General features: G+C 40.3%; 1 protein-coding gene across 12 annotated transcripts in view; it reads left to right on the forward strand.

The window, feature by feature from the left end:
• LOC102453784 (SERTA domain-containing protein 2-like) overlaps positions 1 to 17,704 on the forward strand; it is a 28,369-nt gene extending 10,665 nt beyond the window's left edge. For 2 of the 12 annotated variants that reach the window (XM_075926430.1, XM_075926435.1), the window contains 4 exons: positions 3,780 to 3,890; positions 4,827 to 4,946; positions 5,899 to 5,928; positions 14,111 to 17,703. In XM_075926430.1, the coding sequence (XP_075782545.1) occupies positions 14,115 to 14,960 (846 nt within the window). In that variant the 5' untranslated portion in view covers positions 3,780 to 3,890; positions 4,827 to 4,946; positions 5,899 to 5,928; positions 14,111 to 14,114 and the 3' untranslated portion in view covers positions 14,961 to 17,703. The other 10 variants (XM_075926431.1, XM_075926436.1, XM_075926428.1 and 7 more) reach the window with 8 other exon arrangements.
• Positions 17,705 to 19,296: the final 1,592 nt, after the last annotated feature.

The raw sequence follows: 19,296 nt of genomic DNA on the forward strand, positions 1-19,296 counted from the left end.
CGTCAGTAGCACCTTCTATCCAAGGTTGTTAGCACTTTACAGACATTAATTTAGCTTTGTAACAGTCCTCTAAATGTCTGAAGTATCCTGTCTTCTGATACAGAAAAGTTATGAAATAAAACTGAGGATTCCAAACTCCTAGTTGTGTAGTTTAACCAAAGCTGCTGTTTCTTAGTTTAATTTAGAGCTCTTTAGATTCTTGTCTATATTTAAAAACATTGTTTGGCAGGTGATTGTCCTCATTTATAGTTCTATGAAAATCTTAACAGTAATATATAATGTCACTGTTTTCAGATAAGTAGCTCTATTACTATTAAGTTTTGTGAAGTATCTTTCAGTATTTGGTGACCAAAAATGTCCTGCTCTATAATTACTTAACATTATCTGTTCCCCTTTTGAGGAGCTATTTCCTGTAGGATTATAGGTCCAATAAATAACATCACTACACAGTAGCCTAGATTTTTGGAAATAACACAGATTCAAATGGCAGTACGTGGCATTCCTCTTTAGAGTATATCAGGCATGCATACTTCCTATTTAATCTCTCATACAGCTTGGCTAGAATAAAATGCATTTCAGGGATCTTGGCTAGCAGTTGTGATTATCCAATCATACCTTGGTATGTTATGTAAGCTATTTTGGGTCATCAATGTAAATCCATTCCTAATGTTCAACCTGGTGGTTTCTATTTTGCCCTTGATCTCTACTCCATTAACAACACTAATTTACCTCCTTGCTGCTCTTATCTCTCTTCTGAGGAAAGGAGAGAGAGGAGCTGTTGCAGGAATATTTGAACTCCATTTGTCAGGACCTTACTGTGCTAGATGCTGAGCAAAAATGTAGGAATACATGCTCCCTTACCCTCAGATGTTGACAATCAAAAACTGGATGTACATTAGTTAACATATTAAAGGTTGTGATGCTCAGCTACTACAGCAATGGGAGCCAGATTGATAGGTAAATGGCAAATAATGTGAGGAAGGAGGAGAGAAGATGATGCTGACAAGTTTACACAGTTGCATATAAGGGATGTTAATGAGTAACTGGTACCTGAGGAGCAGCCCCTTTCCCTGCTGTGGGGTGGCAGGGAGTGGTTCCCCTGCCCAACCTATTCAGTTACTTAACTGGTTAAACATAACGCTTAATGGGTTAATTAAATGGGGTTTTTAATCCCTATTACATATACTAGATGTGTGCACAGCTTGATGGTTCTGAATTATAACTACAGGCAGTCCCCGGGTTACATGGATCCGACTTACATTGGATCTCTACTTACAAACGGGGTGAGGCAACCCCGCACTAGCTGCTTCCCCCCAGCAGACCAGGGAGACGCAAAGCTAGCACCCCCCTCCCCAGCAGACAAGGGAGACAGAGAGCAGCTTTTCTCAGCAGACACCTCAGCTTGAGAATAAAGGACTGAGGGAAGTGAGGTGTGGGAGAATAAAATTGAGCTCTGGAGAAATGTTTGTCTAGAGTTTCCCCTACAATATGTACCAGTTCCGACTTGCATACAGATTCAACTTAAGAACAAACCTACAGTCCCTATCTTGTACGTAACCCGGGGACTGCTTGTACTAGCATTATCCATTCCATTGTGATGGTAGACGTACACTCAGGTTGATCTGGTGTGTTCCAGCCAGTCCCAGGGTCTATGTGATCACTTCTTATTGGGTTCTTTGGCCTTGTATTTTTTTTGTTCTTATATTCTCCTCTCTTTGTTCCCTCTTTCTCTTAGTCTTCAACCTACTCAGCGTTTTTCTTCCTGTAGTTCTCATCCTATTCTTCCCTCCCCCGCTCTGCCACCACATGTCTCACCCACTAACTTACTGGCAGCAGCTTGCTTTTTTTCTCCTGCACACCCCATTGTGCTGCTTTTCAAGCCTCACATCCTGCTTGGGGACCAGGGGGAGGTGGTGTGCTGCTTTTCACATCCACCTTTGGTGTGGGGAGGAAGAGGAAGTCTTCCAGTGTGGGCTATTCCCACAAGTCAGTATACCTAATTTGGGCCTAATCTACATTAAAGAGTTAGGTAAAAAAAAACCGCATTTTACATCATGATGAATAAACATCTACACTGCAGAGTTCCTCCTGAGGCTGTAACCACTCACTACACCAGAGCTACTCAACAAGTGGCCCGTGGGCTGTACGCGGCTCGTAACCCGTTTGTTTGCGGCCCACTGTGAGGTTTGGGTTTAAGCAGTGCTCGACACGTGGCCCATAGGTGGGAGCCAAAACAAAAAAGTAGTCAATATAATAGTCTTCTGTTGATACATGTTTTAGTAGTTAAATTCCTGGACTGTCATTGCTCATTAAAAGTGCTGTCATATGGGTGGAAATCGGATAAATATTGCATTGTATTAGTATCAGCAGAGCTGACTTAAATGGGGCCTGTGTGTTGTGTAGTTTTGCCTTAATCTTTGTATTTATGCCTGTCAGTGTGAAAGAATCTATTTGCATAAATATTTGCATTTATATGCAACCACACTTAAGTTACAACCCTCGGCATGTGATGTGAGTATTATTGCGGCCCCCAGGGCTTCCAAAGTTGAGTAGCCCTGCACTACATCAACCTAAACAATATCCCTCTCACAGAGGTGGAGTTAAGTGTCCACACAGACACTGTGCTTACATCACCTTTGGCAGCTGGAGCCCTCTCAACTTTGGCTGTCAATTTGAGGAAAAGAGGCTCTGGTTGTCAGTGCCCCACAAGACCCCACTAAAGTCAGTGTAAGTGCTTCTGGTGATCATATGCACCACCTACAGGAGTGCAGTATGGATACTAAGGACTGATTTAATTACTGTGGTGGCTATAGATTGACCTACTGTTAATTTTGTAGCATGTACTCGCCCTTTAACAGGCATAAGTACCTGACAGTAAAGCTGATTGTAAAAGTGACTTCTCACCTTTGCATAAAGAAAAGCCCCACAATATCCAACAAGGCTAAGTCACAGATTCTAAAGTCAGTAGATACCATTGTGATCATTCAGTCTGACCTTCTGTGTAATACAAGGCAAATGCTTTCTTGGAGATCATGTCCATAAACTTGTACTGTAATAGCCAGGGTTGTCCCTACGTGGGTGCAGGGCCCAGGACAAACTCCCCCTCTGCCTCAAGCTCCTTCCAGCCCCCATTCCCACCCTTTCTCTGTCCTCCTACCCCAAGCGATGTATGGGACCTGGTGCTGGAAATGTTTTGGGCCCGCCCCTGCACTGTCCAGCAACAGTGGGGAAACTGAGTGCCCTAGTCCCAGTGTGCTCCGCTCTGCTGGCTTTCAGCTGTGTTGCTCTGTTTCCCATCACCACCAGTGAGTGTGAAGGGTGGGGCGGTTCCACCTTTTCCCTCAGACAAGATGACTGGGAGCAAAGCAGTCAGGGGCTAGATAGCTCCGTTTCCTGCCACCACTGGTGAATGCAGGTCATTCACCATACCTGCTGTCAGCACTAGTCTCCCCAACTCCCATGGCCCCCCCGAAGTGCAGGACCTGGGGTGGTTGCCCCAAACCATCCTATAGATCTGATTATAGCAAGTCAGTGCCAGTTGCCTCCAGTGCTAGGTATCCTGCATGAGAAGGAAAAGTGTGTACACTGTATACAGTCATAACTTTTAGAAATTCACTCTTGTGATTGCTTTCTCCTGTTGAAACTGCAGTTCCGAAGTTTAGTAATGTAGGATGTTTTATGAAAGGCAGAGCGCGAAAACAAGTGGATTTGCTCAACCAGAAATAACGGGAGATTTTAACTCAGCCATTCACTGCTTTCTTCCCTGTGACTGTTCCTAGCTTCCTCACCACATGTCAGCAGCAGCTGTGCTGCAACATTACTCCGTGACAGATGAAGCTCATCTCTTCCTCTAAAATGGTAGCACTTGTATAAGCCACACGTTTCTCAAGGTTAATATTTTTGGGGAGTCTGGAGTGTTTGTTTTGCATCGCTGCCTGCTTGGCATGCTGTCATGATGGTTAAGTGGCATGCATCCCTGTTTCATACTTCAGTTCACGTTTCATTGTGGCACATTGTTGTTTCCTTCCAACCCAGAGGGGCAAAATTCCTGTAGCGCTAGCTTGGATCTTAAACAGGGAGCATGCTGCTCAGCCAGCATCTGTTCACGACTAGAACTGTGGACGCAAGCTCCTCACTGATTACTGAACTGGATGCAAGTGTTTGGCCCTCTTACTGAAAACAGTAAACTGTATTTGACTTGTTTTTATTAATGTGCTAGAAGTAGTTAGGCGTTCAACAATTTTATGTAAACTTCCCATCATAAATGTCCTGTATCCGGATGCTGGTTCACATTATATGCTAGGTTGGTTACGTAGATGAGAAGGACAGTACCCAAAATATTTTAAGTGTGTAATTCCCTATCTTTAATTGTTCTGTGTGTCATGACAAAGCTCTCTAATGGAGACCCTTAATCATTTTCTAAAACCTGTTCAAGTTTTCATCCAAGTGTAAGGAAGGTATAATATGTAACTTGTTATCCTTTCATTTCTAACTAGGTAAGTACAATTTCAGGTTGATGCTGACATTAGCTTTAGCCTGTAGTCACCTTTGTATATTTACAGTTGAGTTTTGAAATAGTGTATGTATATGAGCATTCTGTTGGGGCCCTATTTTTGAATGTTGAGTAGCTTTCAGGAATTAGGCCAAAGCGAAAAGGATATACTTCATAGCAGTTTCCAGAAGCTCCTCCCAATTCTAGCATGTCCAGTTTGTGCTTCTCTGTTGAGCAGATTGTATAGTTCTGTCAGCTGTTTGAGTGAGTGCTGTGCAGTAGTCAGTCCTCTCAATAATGCATGGAATTAATAGAGGTTGCTGTTTTGCACCAGAAATTACAGTGGGGAACAGATGATAAAATTAAACAACTTGGTCATAGTTCCATGCTGTGTAATGGAGGAGTACTGACACAAAAATAGAGTACCTGGAAAAAATTACAGTGCTATTAAAAGGTAAGTTACTCACAGAAGATTGTAGCAACTTGTTAAAGGTATACTCTTGTGACAAATTATTTTATACTAAAATGTAAAAGTTCTACTAACATGGTAACAAAGCTCCATGACTTTTTAGATCAACATTTGAGTGTATTTGACACAGAAATGAAGTGTAAAATGACAATAATATCATGATTACTAATGGAAATGTTAGCATTGCTGTAACTTTGTGGCTGCTTTGGTTTTTTAGCCTCTAAAATTTTTATACTTCTAAAAGTATCTAGCTTATAAAAACAGACTTGCAGCATTTTTGCAGTTAGGCAACCAGCCACGTTAAACAGGCATAGTGAAGACTGCTGTAAATAAGACCAGGTATTCTAAAAGTCTCACTCCCGTTATAGATTTGGCTAAGAAACAATGTGCTTGTGTCTGCATGCGCTAGCAGAACAATTTTAAAGGTAATGTTTAGAAAGCTACAGTTGCTCTAACTGTATTAAACATTTCTTGAACAGCTAGTATTGAGGAGTTGGAACTTACTTTAACTAAATGGGGTAAGGTAATGGAAGGTGTTAATGCATGTGAGTGTTGGGATTTTTTGTGTGCTAGGTACATTATGTGAAGTGAAGAAAAATCAAAACAAGCTATATACAACTGTTTCATGTAATGAAGTATTTTTAATGCTCATCTCTCTGAAAATTTCAGTGTGGTAAACTGGAATTTAGCTTAGTATGTCCTATTAAACTGATGGTTTGTATTCACTAAACCACCATGCACCTCTTTGAGAGAGAATGTAGTGGTTAGCATTTATGAGTATTAGTCAAATTGGTTAGAGTTATAAAGGATCCTGGTTGACAATGAAGCCTAAATATAAGTTAGGAAATACTAAATTACAATTGCCTTTACAACCTTAATCTGTCCATATGTATGAAGATAATCTTTGAGTGATCACATGCTTGTTTTTTTCATTTAGTGAGCAGGATGGATGGTGCTCCCTGACTGGGTAAGCTATTCAGTATTTTTTTATCCTCATTCAGCGTGCAGTTTGAGGCCATATTTGCTGCACGCTATCTAAACCCTGCACTGATTGCACAATTAGCTATAGTCTCATGGCTTTTCTGTGACACTCATCAGCATAGGAAGTGGCTGCTTTGCAAACATTAATTAAATTATTTTCATAACACTCCCATGAGGTGGGCTAGTGATATTATTCTTAAAATAGTTTTTTTTAAAAAACAAAGAGTGAGTCCCAAATTGCAAATAGTATTTTTAATGTGTGCCAAATTTTACGTTATAGATTTTCTGATTTTTCTTTTTCGGTATTTCACATCAGAGAGAGACAATTAATGGCTACTCTTTAACAGTTTGATTTAAGTGATTTACTCAGTTTAGTCTCTAGCCTTGTTTTTTGAAACACTTGAACCTCTTTTGTGGAAAACTTCAGCCTAGATGGTCGAAGTTTTGCAAAGTGAAAACCAACTGAATGCAACATCTTTATAAGGGAAAGTTTAGTTAAACAATAGTTAAACTGCACTTATCTTAAACAATACTAGTCCTGCACTTATCTTAAAATTTTATTCAAATGGCAAATTTGATTTCCTACTACAGGAACATCCTCTTAGTCTCTGTGTATTTTCATATGAGTCTCTTGCTTTCATTCCTTTCCCACCTCCCTCCCTTTCTCCTTCCTTTCTTTCCCCTCAGTCGAGTGCTGCTCCATGTTAGGAATGTTAAATTTAGTTAAACCAACTAATCAACTAGTTGATGGAATTTCCATTGATTAGTCGATAAGCAGGGGAGCCGCAGCAGGGTTAGCTTCCTTTTAAATGTGTTGGTGCTCAGCAGAGAGGACCTGGTGCAAGCCAAGACAGCTTCCCTTCTGCTTTTTCAAAGAGAGATGCAGCATCCTGGCACTGGGTGCGAGTGAGGAATCTGCTAGTGCCCGGTCCTAGCTACTTCCCTGCCTTCCACAAAGATGGTGGGGGGGGGGACTGGCTTTTAAGCTGGCTCCCCCAGCATCAGCTTCTGCTCCCCCCTAGCTGCCTCTGATGTCGGCTGATAGAGACAGCAGGACGGAGGGGAGGAGACTAGTCGACTATCCAATAAGCTTACGTTTATTGGAAAATAGAGTAGTTGCTTACATCCCTACCATGTGTCTTGCATTCTTTTTGTTACCTTAGAGGAGACAGCTCTCTTCAGCTGTAGTCCAGGCAGATTAACGCTTGGGAAGCCATACAGTGTTTCACTTTGTTCCAGTGCTTAACCACCTGGACAGAAAATTTCTCCTACTGTCCAACCTAAACCTCCCTTGCTACAATTTAAGCTCATTGTTTCTTGTCCTACCCTCAGAAGGTAAGGGGAAGAATTTTTCTCCCTATTTCTTGTAACAAAGTATTTAAAAACTGTTACATCCCCCCTCTCTATCTCTTCCAGACTAAACAAACCCCAGTCTTTCAAATCTTTTTCCTTATGTCATGTTGTTTTTCAGATCTTTAGTTGGTTTTGTTACTCTTTTATGGACCTTCTCCAATTTGTGTTACATCTTCCCTAAACTGTGGCATCCAGAACTAGACTCACCATTGAGGCCTTATCAGCATGAAATGGGGTGGAAGAATTACTTCTTGCTTACAAGACTCCAGCTAATACATTCCAGAATGATGTTGGCTTTGTTTTGTAATAGTATTACACATGTTGACTCATGTTTAGCTTGTGATCCACTATAATCTCAGATCCATCTTTGTAGTAGTCCTTCCTAGGCAGCCATTCCCCATTTTGTATGTGTGCAATTGATCTTTCCCGTGTGGAGTGTTTTGCATTTGTCCTTATTGAATGTCATCCTCTTTACTTCAGATCATTTCTCCAGTTTGCCCAGATCATTTTGGATTTTAATCCTGTCCTTCAAAGCACTTGGAATCCTTCCCAACTTGATATCATCTGCAAACTTTATAAGTGTACTCTATATGCCATTATCTAAATCACTGATGCAGATATTAAATGGAACCAGACCCAGGGCTGATCCCTGAGGGACTTCACTCAATATGACTTTTCAGCTTGGTGGGAACTACTGATAACTACCCTCTGGAACTAGTTTTGCAGCCACCTTATATAGAAGCTCCATCTAGGCTGTATTTCCCTAATTTGTTTGAGATGGCCATGCAAGTCAATATCAAAAACCATATTGAAGTCAAGAGATACCACAACTATTGCTTCTCCCTATCCACAAAACTTGTTATTTTGTCAAAGCCATTTAGGTAAAGTGTTTAAGACTCTAACTGTCCCCTGCTTTTGGCATTTTTTTTCCTTTGGCAGGGATAGTCAAAACAACTTTGTTTTTGTGGCCACTATTCATATGTCTTGGTCAAGGTCCAGGCTGTAGAGAATATAACCAACCCCCCCCCCCCCAAAAAAAAACCCACACCCACAATTATAACTAATAAATAAAAAGATTTCAGGGTAAGTTCAAAAGCAACTGGGGTCTGTATTTGGCCCACAGTTTTCCTGTTGACTATTCCTGGCTTAGGCTGAGGCACCATCAGTGACTATAAAAAGTATAAACATAACTAATACCCTGCCTCAAAGGAGCTTCCTTAAACATGTGCTGTTAATATTCCAGAGCCCTTCCCACCCCAATCCATATTGATGTAGACATATAAGTTTGGTTTTCGATTTTACAATTAATTGACAGCCAGGCAATCAGATACCACAGAATATGTTCTGAAGAGAAAATCTGGGATACACATTAACATACTCAAATCCAACTTCAGCAAACAAGGACACTGCCCCAGAGAAGTAGCTCACATTGAACAGGCCATTCAAATACTCCAGGAGAACGTTTCAGTACAGAAATAAAACCCTCTAACCACAAACCCCAAATTTTCAGCTACTATTCCACACTGGAGTACTTCTATAGTATCAAATTACCACCACCCATACTCAGTTGAGACCCTGACCTGAAAGAAATCTTTCCTGAACACCTCTTCTAGTTTTCTCACAACCCCCCGACCTCTCCAGGCCGAGAAGCAGGCTTCCCACAGACCAGACACATCAATTCAAAGTGACATCAGACCCTGCTAGAACAACAGACCCTGCAAACATATTTTCACTTGTACAGTGAGCAACAATTCCCCCCCCCCATATGCGCTTTCCAAGATCCTTGGATCCTGCACATGTCTATCTCAATATGTAGTATACCTCATTAAATGCAATAACAACTGTGTGGTGAAACTAGACATTCAGGGTGTGTCTAGACTACAGGGTTTTGTCGACAAAGGTGGACTTTTGTCGACAAAACTATACCTGCGTCCACACTGCCTTTGAGTTATGTCGACAAAACTCAGCAGTTTTGTCGACGTATGTAAACCTCATTCTACAAGGAATAACGCCTTTTATCGACAGAGTTCTGTCGATAAAAGGCATTATTGCATCTATACTGTCCTTTGAGTCCACACTGTTATGTCGACAAAGCGGCTTGCTTTGTTGACTGAACTGGATGTAGTCTAGACGCTCTTTGTCAACCGTATCTGTCGACAAAACTTCTGTCAACAAAACTTCTGTAGTTTAGACAATACCCTAAGACACAAATACCATCTCACAAAGCAGGTCAAGTATAGAGCAACTATCTGACCTCATCCTCATGAACCTTATACTAGACTTTAAAAATATGAGCCTGGGAACTTAAATTCATAACTTTTGTGACAGTCAAATACTTTCCTCAGATCTGGAGAATAGTTCTGTGTAGCTGGAAATCTTCTATCTCTCACCAAGATAAACTGTTCCAATAAAGAATATTACTTCACCTACCTCATCTCTGTTTTATTTGTAGACATTTCTGTGGTGTTCTCTGCCATAGTTTGACCCCATTTGCTCAGTGTAAATGTGAGCAGTTGTGTACCTTTTTATAACAAAATGTTTATAAGCTTTCTAGTTTTATGTGGAGACTTTCATTATAAAGCTTTACACATCCCTCTAGCTTTCTGAAAATCCATTTTAGATGCACAGAAAATTGGAGGGTCTTGGGTTGTAGGTGAAATTGAGGCAGGGACAGGGTTGGAGAGAGAATATGGAGTAACGTTTCTTCACTTTTTTGAGATTAAAGGGTGGAGGGAGGACTTTTCTGGGGTAAGGTTTTTAGAAGTTATAATGAACATGTTACTGATGAATTGCTGAGACTTGACAGTTATCATGGACTACTGTGCTTCACCCTGGTCCCCCCCTCCCTGCCTCTGAAATACTGAAAAGTTTCTCTTTACACATGCAATACAAAATTTCTGGTATGCTTAGAGTTATGGGACTGAAATATTCCAGCATGCAAAGTTTACTTCCCCTGTAAGTAAAAAGTAGTAAGAATAATTTAATAGTGACAATGGAACAATTTATTAAGGATCATGATGGATTTGGTATCATGAGCAATTTTTAAACCAAGCTCTAGGTATCGCTTCAGGTAAGCTTTGTGTTACTCAGGAGATCAGAATAGACTATCACAATGGTCCCTGTTGACGTTGGAATCTATAAAACTGGGAAAAATCAATTTTGATGAGTAAAAACAGGTCTAGAAATTTATGGGCATTTAGGGTTGCCAGATGGCTTAACCAAAAAATACCAAACACCCCCCCCTCCCCTCCAGCCGAAAAAAAGGTGGGGGGGAGACCAAAGTTATTACGCAGCAAAAAACAAACAAAAAATCCCAAGAGTTAAGCTTTTTTTTAAAAAAAAAAAAATGCATGGCCCCTTTAAGAAGAGCCTTTGAGGCTTTTTGGCCCTAACAGGCTGCCATGGGCCATCCCCCATCTTATCTTCCTGCTCTGGACCATCCTGCTCTCCTGCAGAACCAAGTAAGCACCCAGGAGTTTCGCCTCCTCGCTGGGGGAAAAAAATCAGAAAATACCGGACATTTTAGGTGTCTGGTATTTTCTGAACCTTTTACCGGACAGGAGGCAAAAATACTGCACTCTCCGGGTCAGTACCAGACACCTGGCAACCCTATGGGAGTTTATATAATGTTGGCAATTCTGGGTATTGTGTTAGGTGGGCTGTTTGGAGAGGGTACTGGGAAAAGTTGCATGCTGGTGCAGGGAAGTCTTACATCAGGGCTACTCAACATGAGGGCCGCATGCAGCCTGTCTGGACCGCGGTGTGGTTTGTGTTTACGCGGGGCTCAACACGTGGCCTTCGGATGGGAGCTAAAACAAAAAAGTACTCAATATAATGGTCTTCTGTTGATATGTGTTTTAGTAGTTAAATTCCTGGACTGTCTTTTTTCATTAAAAGTGCTGTCATGGGTGGAAATCGGATAAATATTGCATTTTATTAATATCAGCAGAACTGACTTAAATGGGGCCTGTGTGTTGTGTAGTCTTGCCTCAATCTTTATATTCATACCCATCAGTGTGAAAGTAGCTATTTGCATATATTTGCACATATATTTGCATGTATATGCAACCACACTTAAGTTGCGGCCCTCGGCATGTGTTATGAATATCACTGTGGCCCCCGGGGCTTCCAAAGTTGACTAGCCCTAATCTAGTCTGACCTCCTGCACATTGCAGACCACAGAACCTCACCCACCCACTCCTGGGATAGACCTAGAACCTCTGGCTGAATTACTAAAGTCCTCAAATCATGATTTAAAGCAGGGTTGGAGAACCTCACCCCTGGGAGCTGGATGTGGCCCCGAGGCTCATGAGCCGAGCCCCCCCCCCCCCCCGCATTGGGGAGCCTGCGTGGGTGCTCCAGCCCTCTCCCACCCTGCTGCTGCACCATGGGGCTTAATCTTTGTATTCATGCCCGTCAGTTTAAAATAAACTGTTTGCATATATATTTGCGTGTATATGCAACCACGCTTAGGTTGCAGCCTTTGGCACATGCTGTGAGTATCATTGTGGCTCCCAGTGCTTCCAAAGTTGAGTATAGCCCTGTCTTAGATGAAAAGCGCTGTTTTCAAGGCCTTGACTTGTGGCATCATCCAATAGTAAGAGCCTACAGGAACCTGTAATCTTCATCTCTGGTGGCTGCAATTCCACATACTCCTTCCAGTAGTGTCATTGAAAAGTAGCAGACTTGTTCTTTCCCCTTAAATGTCATTCAACAGGCTTTTACCTCCACTACTTCCACTTGGGAATGAAGTGCCCTGATGCATTCTTCTCCACACTTAGCTCACTAAGTGAAACTCTCTTTTTCCTTTGTTGTTGGGGAGTAGTTGAGAGTCCCCAGAAAAGTTAATTATCCATAAATCAAAATCCCTTGCTATTTGTTTGGTACAATGATTGACCGGAATCTTGATCAGTCATGTAAAAGGATTATCCTGCAGCCAAATTCCATGGCCCTTTACTGCCTATGCTTTTAAACTGTCTGAATATTTAGTGTCATAAGCTCATAAATGGCTTGAAATCCTTGATGTAATGTCGTAAGGCAGCATAAGTGCTAATAACATCCATTGAGAAGTTTGCATTTATGAAGGAACTTCAATTCTAAGCCCCCCCTCGGCATGCATGAAATGGGATGCACTTCAGTGTACATACATGTGAAGCTCATCTACATGTAAACACTGACTGAAGTGGTGCTGTAGCCACGCCAGTTTAAGGATTTTAGAGACCAGGTGGGTGAGGTAATAGCTTCTATTAGGCCAGCTTTTGTTGGTGAGAGAAATGAGCTTATAGAAAGTTCTTCTTTGGCCCAGAGACTGACTCAGTGCAGTTAAGTTTCATGGTATGGGGAGGAGCTATGATGAACTCAGCTCACGTAGCTTTGTGCCCAAATTGGGAGGGGAATAGAAAACAAGAATAGAAATGTCATCCTGCAAGGTAAAACCTGTTTTGCAATTGTAACTAAATATCCACCAACAAGTGAATAATGTAATGTTCTGAAATATTTCATGTGGCTGTTACCCGGGGTTCTTTCAACCCAATTCTCTTGGTAATTTTTACTCTCTGGTGTCAGGAAATAATTCAGGGGACACGTGGTTGTCCGACTGATGGATGGATGATACAAACAGGACAACACGAGTGCTTTCACTTAAAGCTAAACTTTACTTAGTCTCAAGCACTTTCATCCGCAACAAGTTAGTAAAACACCCGCACCCTCGATAATTACTGAAATTGAGTGTGGCTCTCGAGTGACACAGAGCAGGCTTCTGATGGTCAGTCTTCCGTCTGCCAGTGCGGACGAAGATGTGTCCAGATGTGAAGAGTCCTCAAGGAGTCCTCGAAGCGATCCTCCAAGTGTTCCCAAAATTGTCCCCCTAACTCAAACTTTCCTTCCCTATTTATCCATTAGTATTACAATAACATGTCACTCAAACTTGTTAGGCAAGCACTTTTTTAAAGGTTAGGCAAGAGGTTTTCTTCTGATCATCACTTTCACCAGATGCGGTTTTTTTCTTTTTCAGTGACTTCATACTCGGGTGCCCTGATAGATGTCTTAGGGCATTTAGACAAACTTCCTGTTTTTCTTAATGTATAGCTCAGCAATTTCACTAGAGATTTGGGCCTCAGGAAGTACGCGGGGTCAAGCTGCCCTCTCGGTGGCACCCAAACTTCCCTTCTTCCCCCTCCCTGATTTGGTCATGCTGTCTAGGCCTATTTTGGACATGTTAGCTTGGTTGCTAAAGTTCAAGCAGTAAGCAATAGTGGTTCAGGCACATTACTGGATTTGCCAAAATCTCCCCGTACAGTTAAGGCACTTATACTCAGAAACTTCTGTTTACTTGGTAGGATAGCTGTGGCCCTTTTTCCTATCTTGATTGTGGTCTGCTATATTTCTGTCTTTCTATCCTGGAAGTGTTGTGAGCTTTATTCCAAAATACTTAGCCTAGTAAGCCTGCAAAAATTTCAGTTAAAAAATTCTCCAGTTATAAAAAGCTTCCGTATGATCCTGTTGATGCAATTTTTTGTAGTTCTATTTGATTTAATCATGAGATATGAATTGTATTTAATAGCTGAAGCATTTTGCTCTAATCCAAAATTGTAAGCATCCTTAGAAATAAAAACTTCTTAATAGCTATTGAGAGGTACTTTTTCCAACTAATTTTCTGTGTGATCAGTTCCCCAGAGCATTGATTAATTTAGACAAACTGTCTGTTATGCCCATTTGTCCAGTGTTAGAAATATAACTTTTGAAAAAGTGTGGTGTGAGCCAGTGATGTTTAATAAACAAGTATAGAAGGATTAACTAGAAATTTTCTTTTGCAGGTTCATGTTGGGGAAAGGTCTAAAACGCAAGCTGAGTGACTATGAGGAGAACATGGCTGATCTCTCGAGTGCTTTTGATTCCAGTCGAAATCTGCCGTATCCACTTAAGAGGCAGTTAGTGCTGAATATGTGCCTCACCAAGTTACAAACTTACAAAATGCTGGTGGAACCAAACTTACACCGATCTGTGCTCATAGCTAACACAGTAAGGCAGATTCAGGAAGAGATGAGACAAGAGAGTAGTCAGCAGCCAATTAACGTGTGCAATGGCATTGCCTCCCATTCTCTCAGCTACCCAGGAATTGATTCACCTGGAATTTCTTTACATTTGCCTTCAGGTAGTAACCAGCCAGAGTCTAACTGTTGCAGCTCGTGGTCTGGAGAAGGCCCAATTGAAAATAGCCTGCTGATGGTTTCAGATGATGACATGTCATCTGCCATTTCATCTATTCTGAAGGATTTGGACTTCATGGAAGATATAAGCCCACCTTCTTGTTTGGCTCCTGCTGGAGATGAGCCAAAGCTGCCTGAAAATGCATGTCTAAAACCAGAAGTGCGACAAGATTTGAAAGGAGCTGAATGTGTATTTGGTTCCTTTGAAATTTCAAATTCAACTAGTTACTTAAAAGATTTGGCTATAGATGACATCTTTGAAGATATTGACACTTCGATGTATGATTCAGACTTCTGCTCTGCCCCACTAATGGCATCTAGAACACCACCTACTGCTACAGAAGAAACATTGAAAACCTTCCCATCTTGCAATTCTTCCTCAACAACCAATATTCAGATATGTAGACCAGATCTGAGTGAGTTGGACCATATCATGGAAATTCTTGTTGGATCTTGATATTTATTTTTAACCAAAGAGACTGTACTGCCACTTAATATTGGTTTGGGAATATAGCCACTGAGAGAGCTGCGAGGAATTTCTTTTTAAAGAAAACACAATTGCCCATGAGTAATTCTTACAATGTCTCTGTTATAAATCAAAAAAGCGGCAGTTTTTAAAATTAAATTATTTATTTATCAAATCGTGCAATCATCTTTTTCCTTCCAGGGGTGCATGGGGTGGGTGTGTGTGTGTGTGTGTGTGTGTGTGTGTGTGGACCTAAAAATGTATGCACGTATCCTTCCCCTCCACCCCTCATCACACGTGAATAAATGTTTATGTGCAATTTTTAATTTGTCAGAAGCTTTTACATACAAAGTGAATTTCATATGGGAATCACTTATGAAGCCTAAATTTTATTTTTAATATTTAAATACATGACAAGTTGGTATACATTGGAGTTGCATATTTGGATTGTGCAAATCCATCCGCATTACTAGAAAAATGTGTATATATATTTTAAAAATAAAACAAATTTCACTTCCCTTTGGTTGGAAAAACAGCCTCAAGACACTTGGTGAAGTATCTTGCATTTTCTAAAGCATTCAAAACTATTTATTTTTATAAATTTTATAATCTTTCTACATTTTACTACGTTACTTCATCGTAGTTGAACTATAATGTATTTCTAGCTGGATGTGGCTAGCACTACCTCTATAAGCTGAAATGCTTTAACTCTTTTCAGTGCTTTGTCTCTCACTGCAGGGTTTTTTCCTTTTTGTTTCATCCTTGGTATTTTTCTGGTGTGTTTGGGGGATGGGACGGAACACGCTTTTAATTAATTAGAATCTTTGTTTTACAGTGACCTAGCTGATTTGTGAAATTAAGGGTATTAAATGTTTAAAATTTCTACAAGTATTTGCAAATGTAATTTATATGTATATTGTCCAATTTAACATTTTCTGTCAGTATTATGTGCTTAGATTTTAAATAATCTTGGCATTCTTTAAATTAGCATTTACTGTACAGATAGCTTTTCTATTTAGAGAATGCTGTATGTCTTCAGTTCCTTTCACTACAAAGCTTTTTTTATGTGCACTATTACTTACACATTTGCACAGATGACATTGTAGAAAGAAACTTTCTTTAAATTTAAACGTGTGAAGTAGCATCTTGGGAGTGGTACTTGAAAAGCCAGTGTGTATCCTCTTCAGAAGTGAGTTGAGCATTTCTCAGAGTACCATCGCTTACTGTTTTGAATACTCCTGAAATGTTATTTTAAATGTGGTGGGTCATTGCTGATGACGAAGCACTGTATTGTGAGAGCTGGGGAAGTGGGAAGTGGTCAGCTCATTCACATGCAGCTGCAGGATGGGGGGCCTCAGTGTATTGAAACAATTTCAGATATGGTACAGAAGGGTTTAGCTGTTTTTTCTTTAATCTATTGAAGATGAGGCTTGTAGTGAGAACTGTTTTTCCATGTGATAATAGGAAATAATTTTTCAATTTAGGCTGAAGTCTTTATTAACTTCTGGAGTGGCTTTCTAAATTGAGACACTAGTTTTCCATTGAAACTGTAAAATTGTTTCAATACATCTATTAAAGCTGTAGTACATTTAGGATAAAAAAGTTTGTGGCCAGCTTTAAAACCTTCTGTAGTTCATGGCAGGGTTGCCATGTCATTCTTTCAGCTAGTAGCAGAAACTTAGCAGCAATAATGTCCCTTTTAGATAAATGTAACTTGCTCAGTTTTTTAATATAAACTCACTCGTGTTCACGTCAGTGTCTTTTACTCAGATCACTGCTCAGATCCCTCCAACACCCCTCAGTGTTTTTTTTAAAGTGTTTTGCTTTTGTTACATTTGTCCTTCAATTTTTTTGTGAGTTCAGTATCTAAGAAGCTGAAGAGCAAGAAAACATGCCCTAAGTGTTGTACCTCAAACAAGGGATGAAGTCCTGGTCTTGTAGAAATCAGTGGCAGTTTTACTATTAACTTCAGCTGGGCCAGGATTTCACCCAGGATTTTAATCTTAAATATACTGCAGCATCAGTTCTCCTGTGCTAAAATACTCTATTTCAGAGGTCCTCCGTTGATAGTCTGTTGTCCCCAAAACCCACTATAGGTCACGTTCTCTCAGCTACCCAAATTGTTTGGCAACTGAAGGGTATAAATATATGTGCTCACTGTTAATGACTCTAATAATTAAATCTAGAACTTCTGATGGTATAAAATGTTCTAAATTATTGGATACAGGATTAGTTTGAAAATTGTATAGTTACTGAGAGAGTACCGCTTCAGAATGTACACAGACTGCATTGTGTATAGATTACTCTGGCTTTTCCTCAGTCTCCCTTTTTGTATGTAAAGATATGCCTGAATAAATCCTTGAAATATTACTGTCCTTCCGCACTTTGATAAAGCAGAATTGTGATTAAAAATATCTTTAATTTTGGTCACGGGAATAAAAAATACTTTTATCTAATTTCTTGTATGCATTTGGAAATGTGGAATTTGACAAAGCAGTAAATATCACCCTTTTGTTTGTCATTAACATGATTGCTACATTGTGTGAATTTAATATCCATATGTTCATATTTACTACCCAGCTCTGCAGAAACATAAGACATCAGGGGAATTAACTTTATATGCAACTGCTGTAAACTATTTTTTATATATTTTGGTAACTGATATAAATGATTGAATACAGTGAGGCTACGTCTACACTGGCATGAATTTCCGGAAATGCTTAAAACGGAATAGTTTTCCGTTATAAGTATTTCCGGAAAAAGAGCGTCTACACTGCAGGCTGCTTTTCCGAAAAAGCCCTTTTTCCGGAAAAGTGTCTGTGGCCAATGTAGACGTGCTTTTCCGGAAAAAAGCCCCAATCGTCATTTACGCGATCGGGGCTTTTTTCCGGAAAAGACTACTGTGCTCTCTACACTGGCCCTTTTCCAGAACAGTTTTCCAGAAAAAGGACTTTTGCCCGAGCGGGAGCAGCATAGTTTTTCCGGAAAAGCAGCTGATTTCTTACAGTAAATCGTCACTGCTTTTCCGGAAATTCAAGGGGCCAGTGTAGACAGCTCGCAGCTTATTCCGGAAGAGCGGCTGCTTTTCCGGAATAAGTGGCCCAGGTTAGACACAGCCTGAATGACACGTCTCTTTGGTCATAGAGGTCTTGCCACTAAGCTGTAATTATTAACTGGCTGCTTAATAGCCCACTGCCAGAACCATAAACTGTAGGTAATGCAGCTTGGATGATATACTTTTACACACAGTTTTTAATTTTAATTATCCACAAATTAGTTTTAATTCAGTATTAAAAAAAATCTGAAACAAGCTAGGGACTTCTATTTAGTTTAGGACAAATGCAATACATTTTCAATTTAGCCTTAATTTCTTGGAGTTTCCAGTATGAGTGTAATACATGTATTTACCTTGCTAATATTTTCTTCACTGAAGTAATGAAGATGCAAAATAAATATTTCTCTCTGCTTGCCTTTTGGGAACTATAGATAATATGCAAGTTTACTTACCTCTTCACACCCAGACCCCATCTCTCTAAGCCACATTTCTATAGAACACTGGTTGTTAGGCATGGCAACTTCATAAGACAATGTGCTGGGAAGAGTTGTCTCTGACTATCAAAAGCAAACACCATTTTCTTACAACTTATTAAACATAGTTTACCCCATCTACACAAATGTACAGCAGCTTTCAACTTAGTTTGCAGGACACAAGTTCAGATATACTGTCACCAAGGCTAAGTTTAGACTACATCCCTCTGCCGACAGAGGGATATAAATGAGGCACTTTGAAAGTGAAAATGAAGCAGGGATTTTAATATCCCATGCTTCATTTGCATAATTGTATCATGGCATTCTTTTGAACAAGCACCATTTCGAAAGTAAAAACGCAATCTAGATGCGGTTCTTTTGAAAATGGCAGGCTTTTTTTGAAAGATCCAGTACTCACGTACAGGATCTTTTGAAAAAGCCTGCCATTTTCAAAAGAACCGCATCTAGACTGCAGTTTTACTTTTGACATGGTGCTTGTTCAAAAGAGTGCCATGATACAATTATGCAAATAAAGTGCAGGATATTTAAATCCCTGCTTCAGTGGCACGGCGAAGTGCCCCATTTACATCACTCTGTCGGAAGAGGGATGTAGTCTAGACACAGCCCAAGAAAACAGTACAATTGAGAGCTGAGGCTCCCATCTGTGTATGAAGCCTATTATTGCTCTGAATTCACCAGTGGTGCAAGACAGCTGTCATCCAGTGGGAGAATAGAGCCCATTGGTGGGGAATATATCCTTGAATGAACTTACTAGTTTAAAAATAACATCTTCAAAGAA

Source organism: Pelodiscus sinensis, chromosome 4 (genome assembly GCF_049634645.1).
Source record: "Pelodiscus sinensis isolate JC-2024 chromosome 4, ASM4963464v1, whole genome shotgun sequence".
NCBI lineage: Eukaryota > Metazoa > Chordata > Testudines > Trionychidae > Pelodiscus > Pelodiscus sinensis.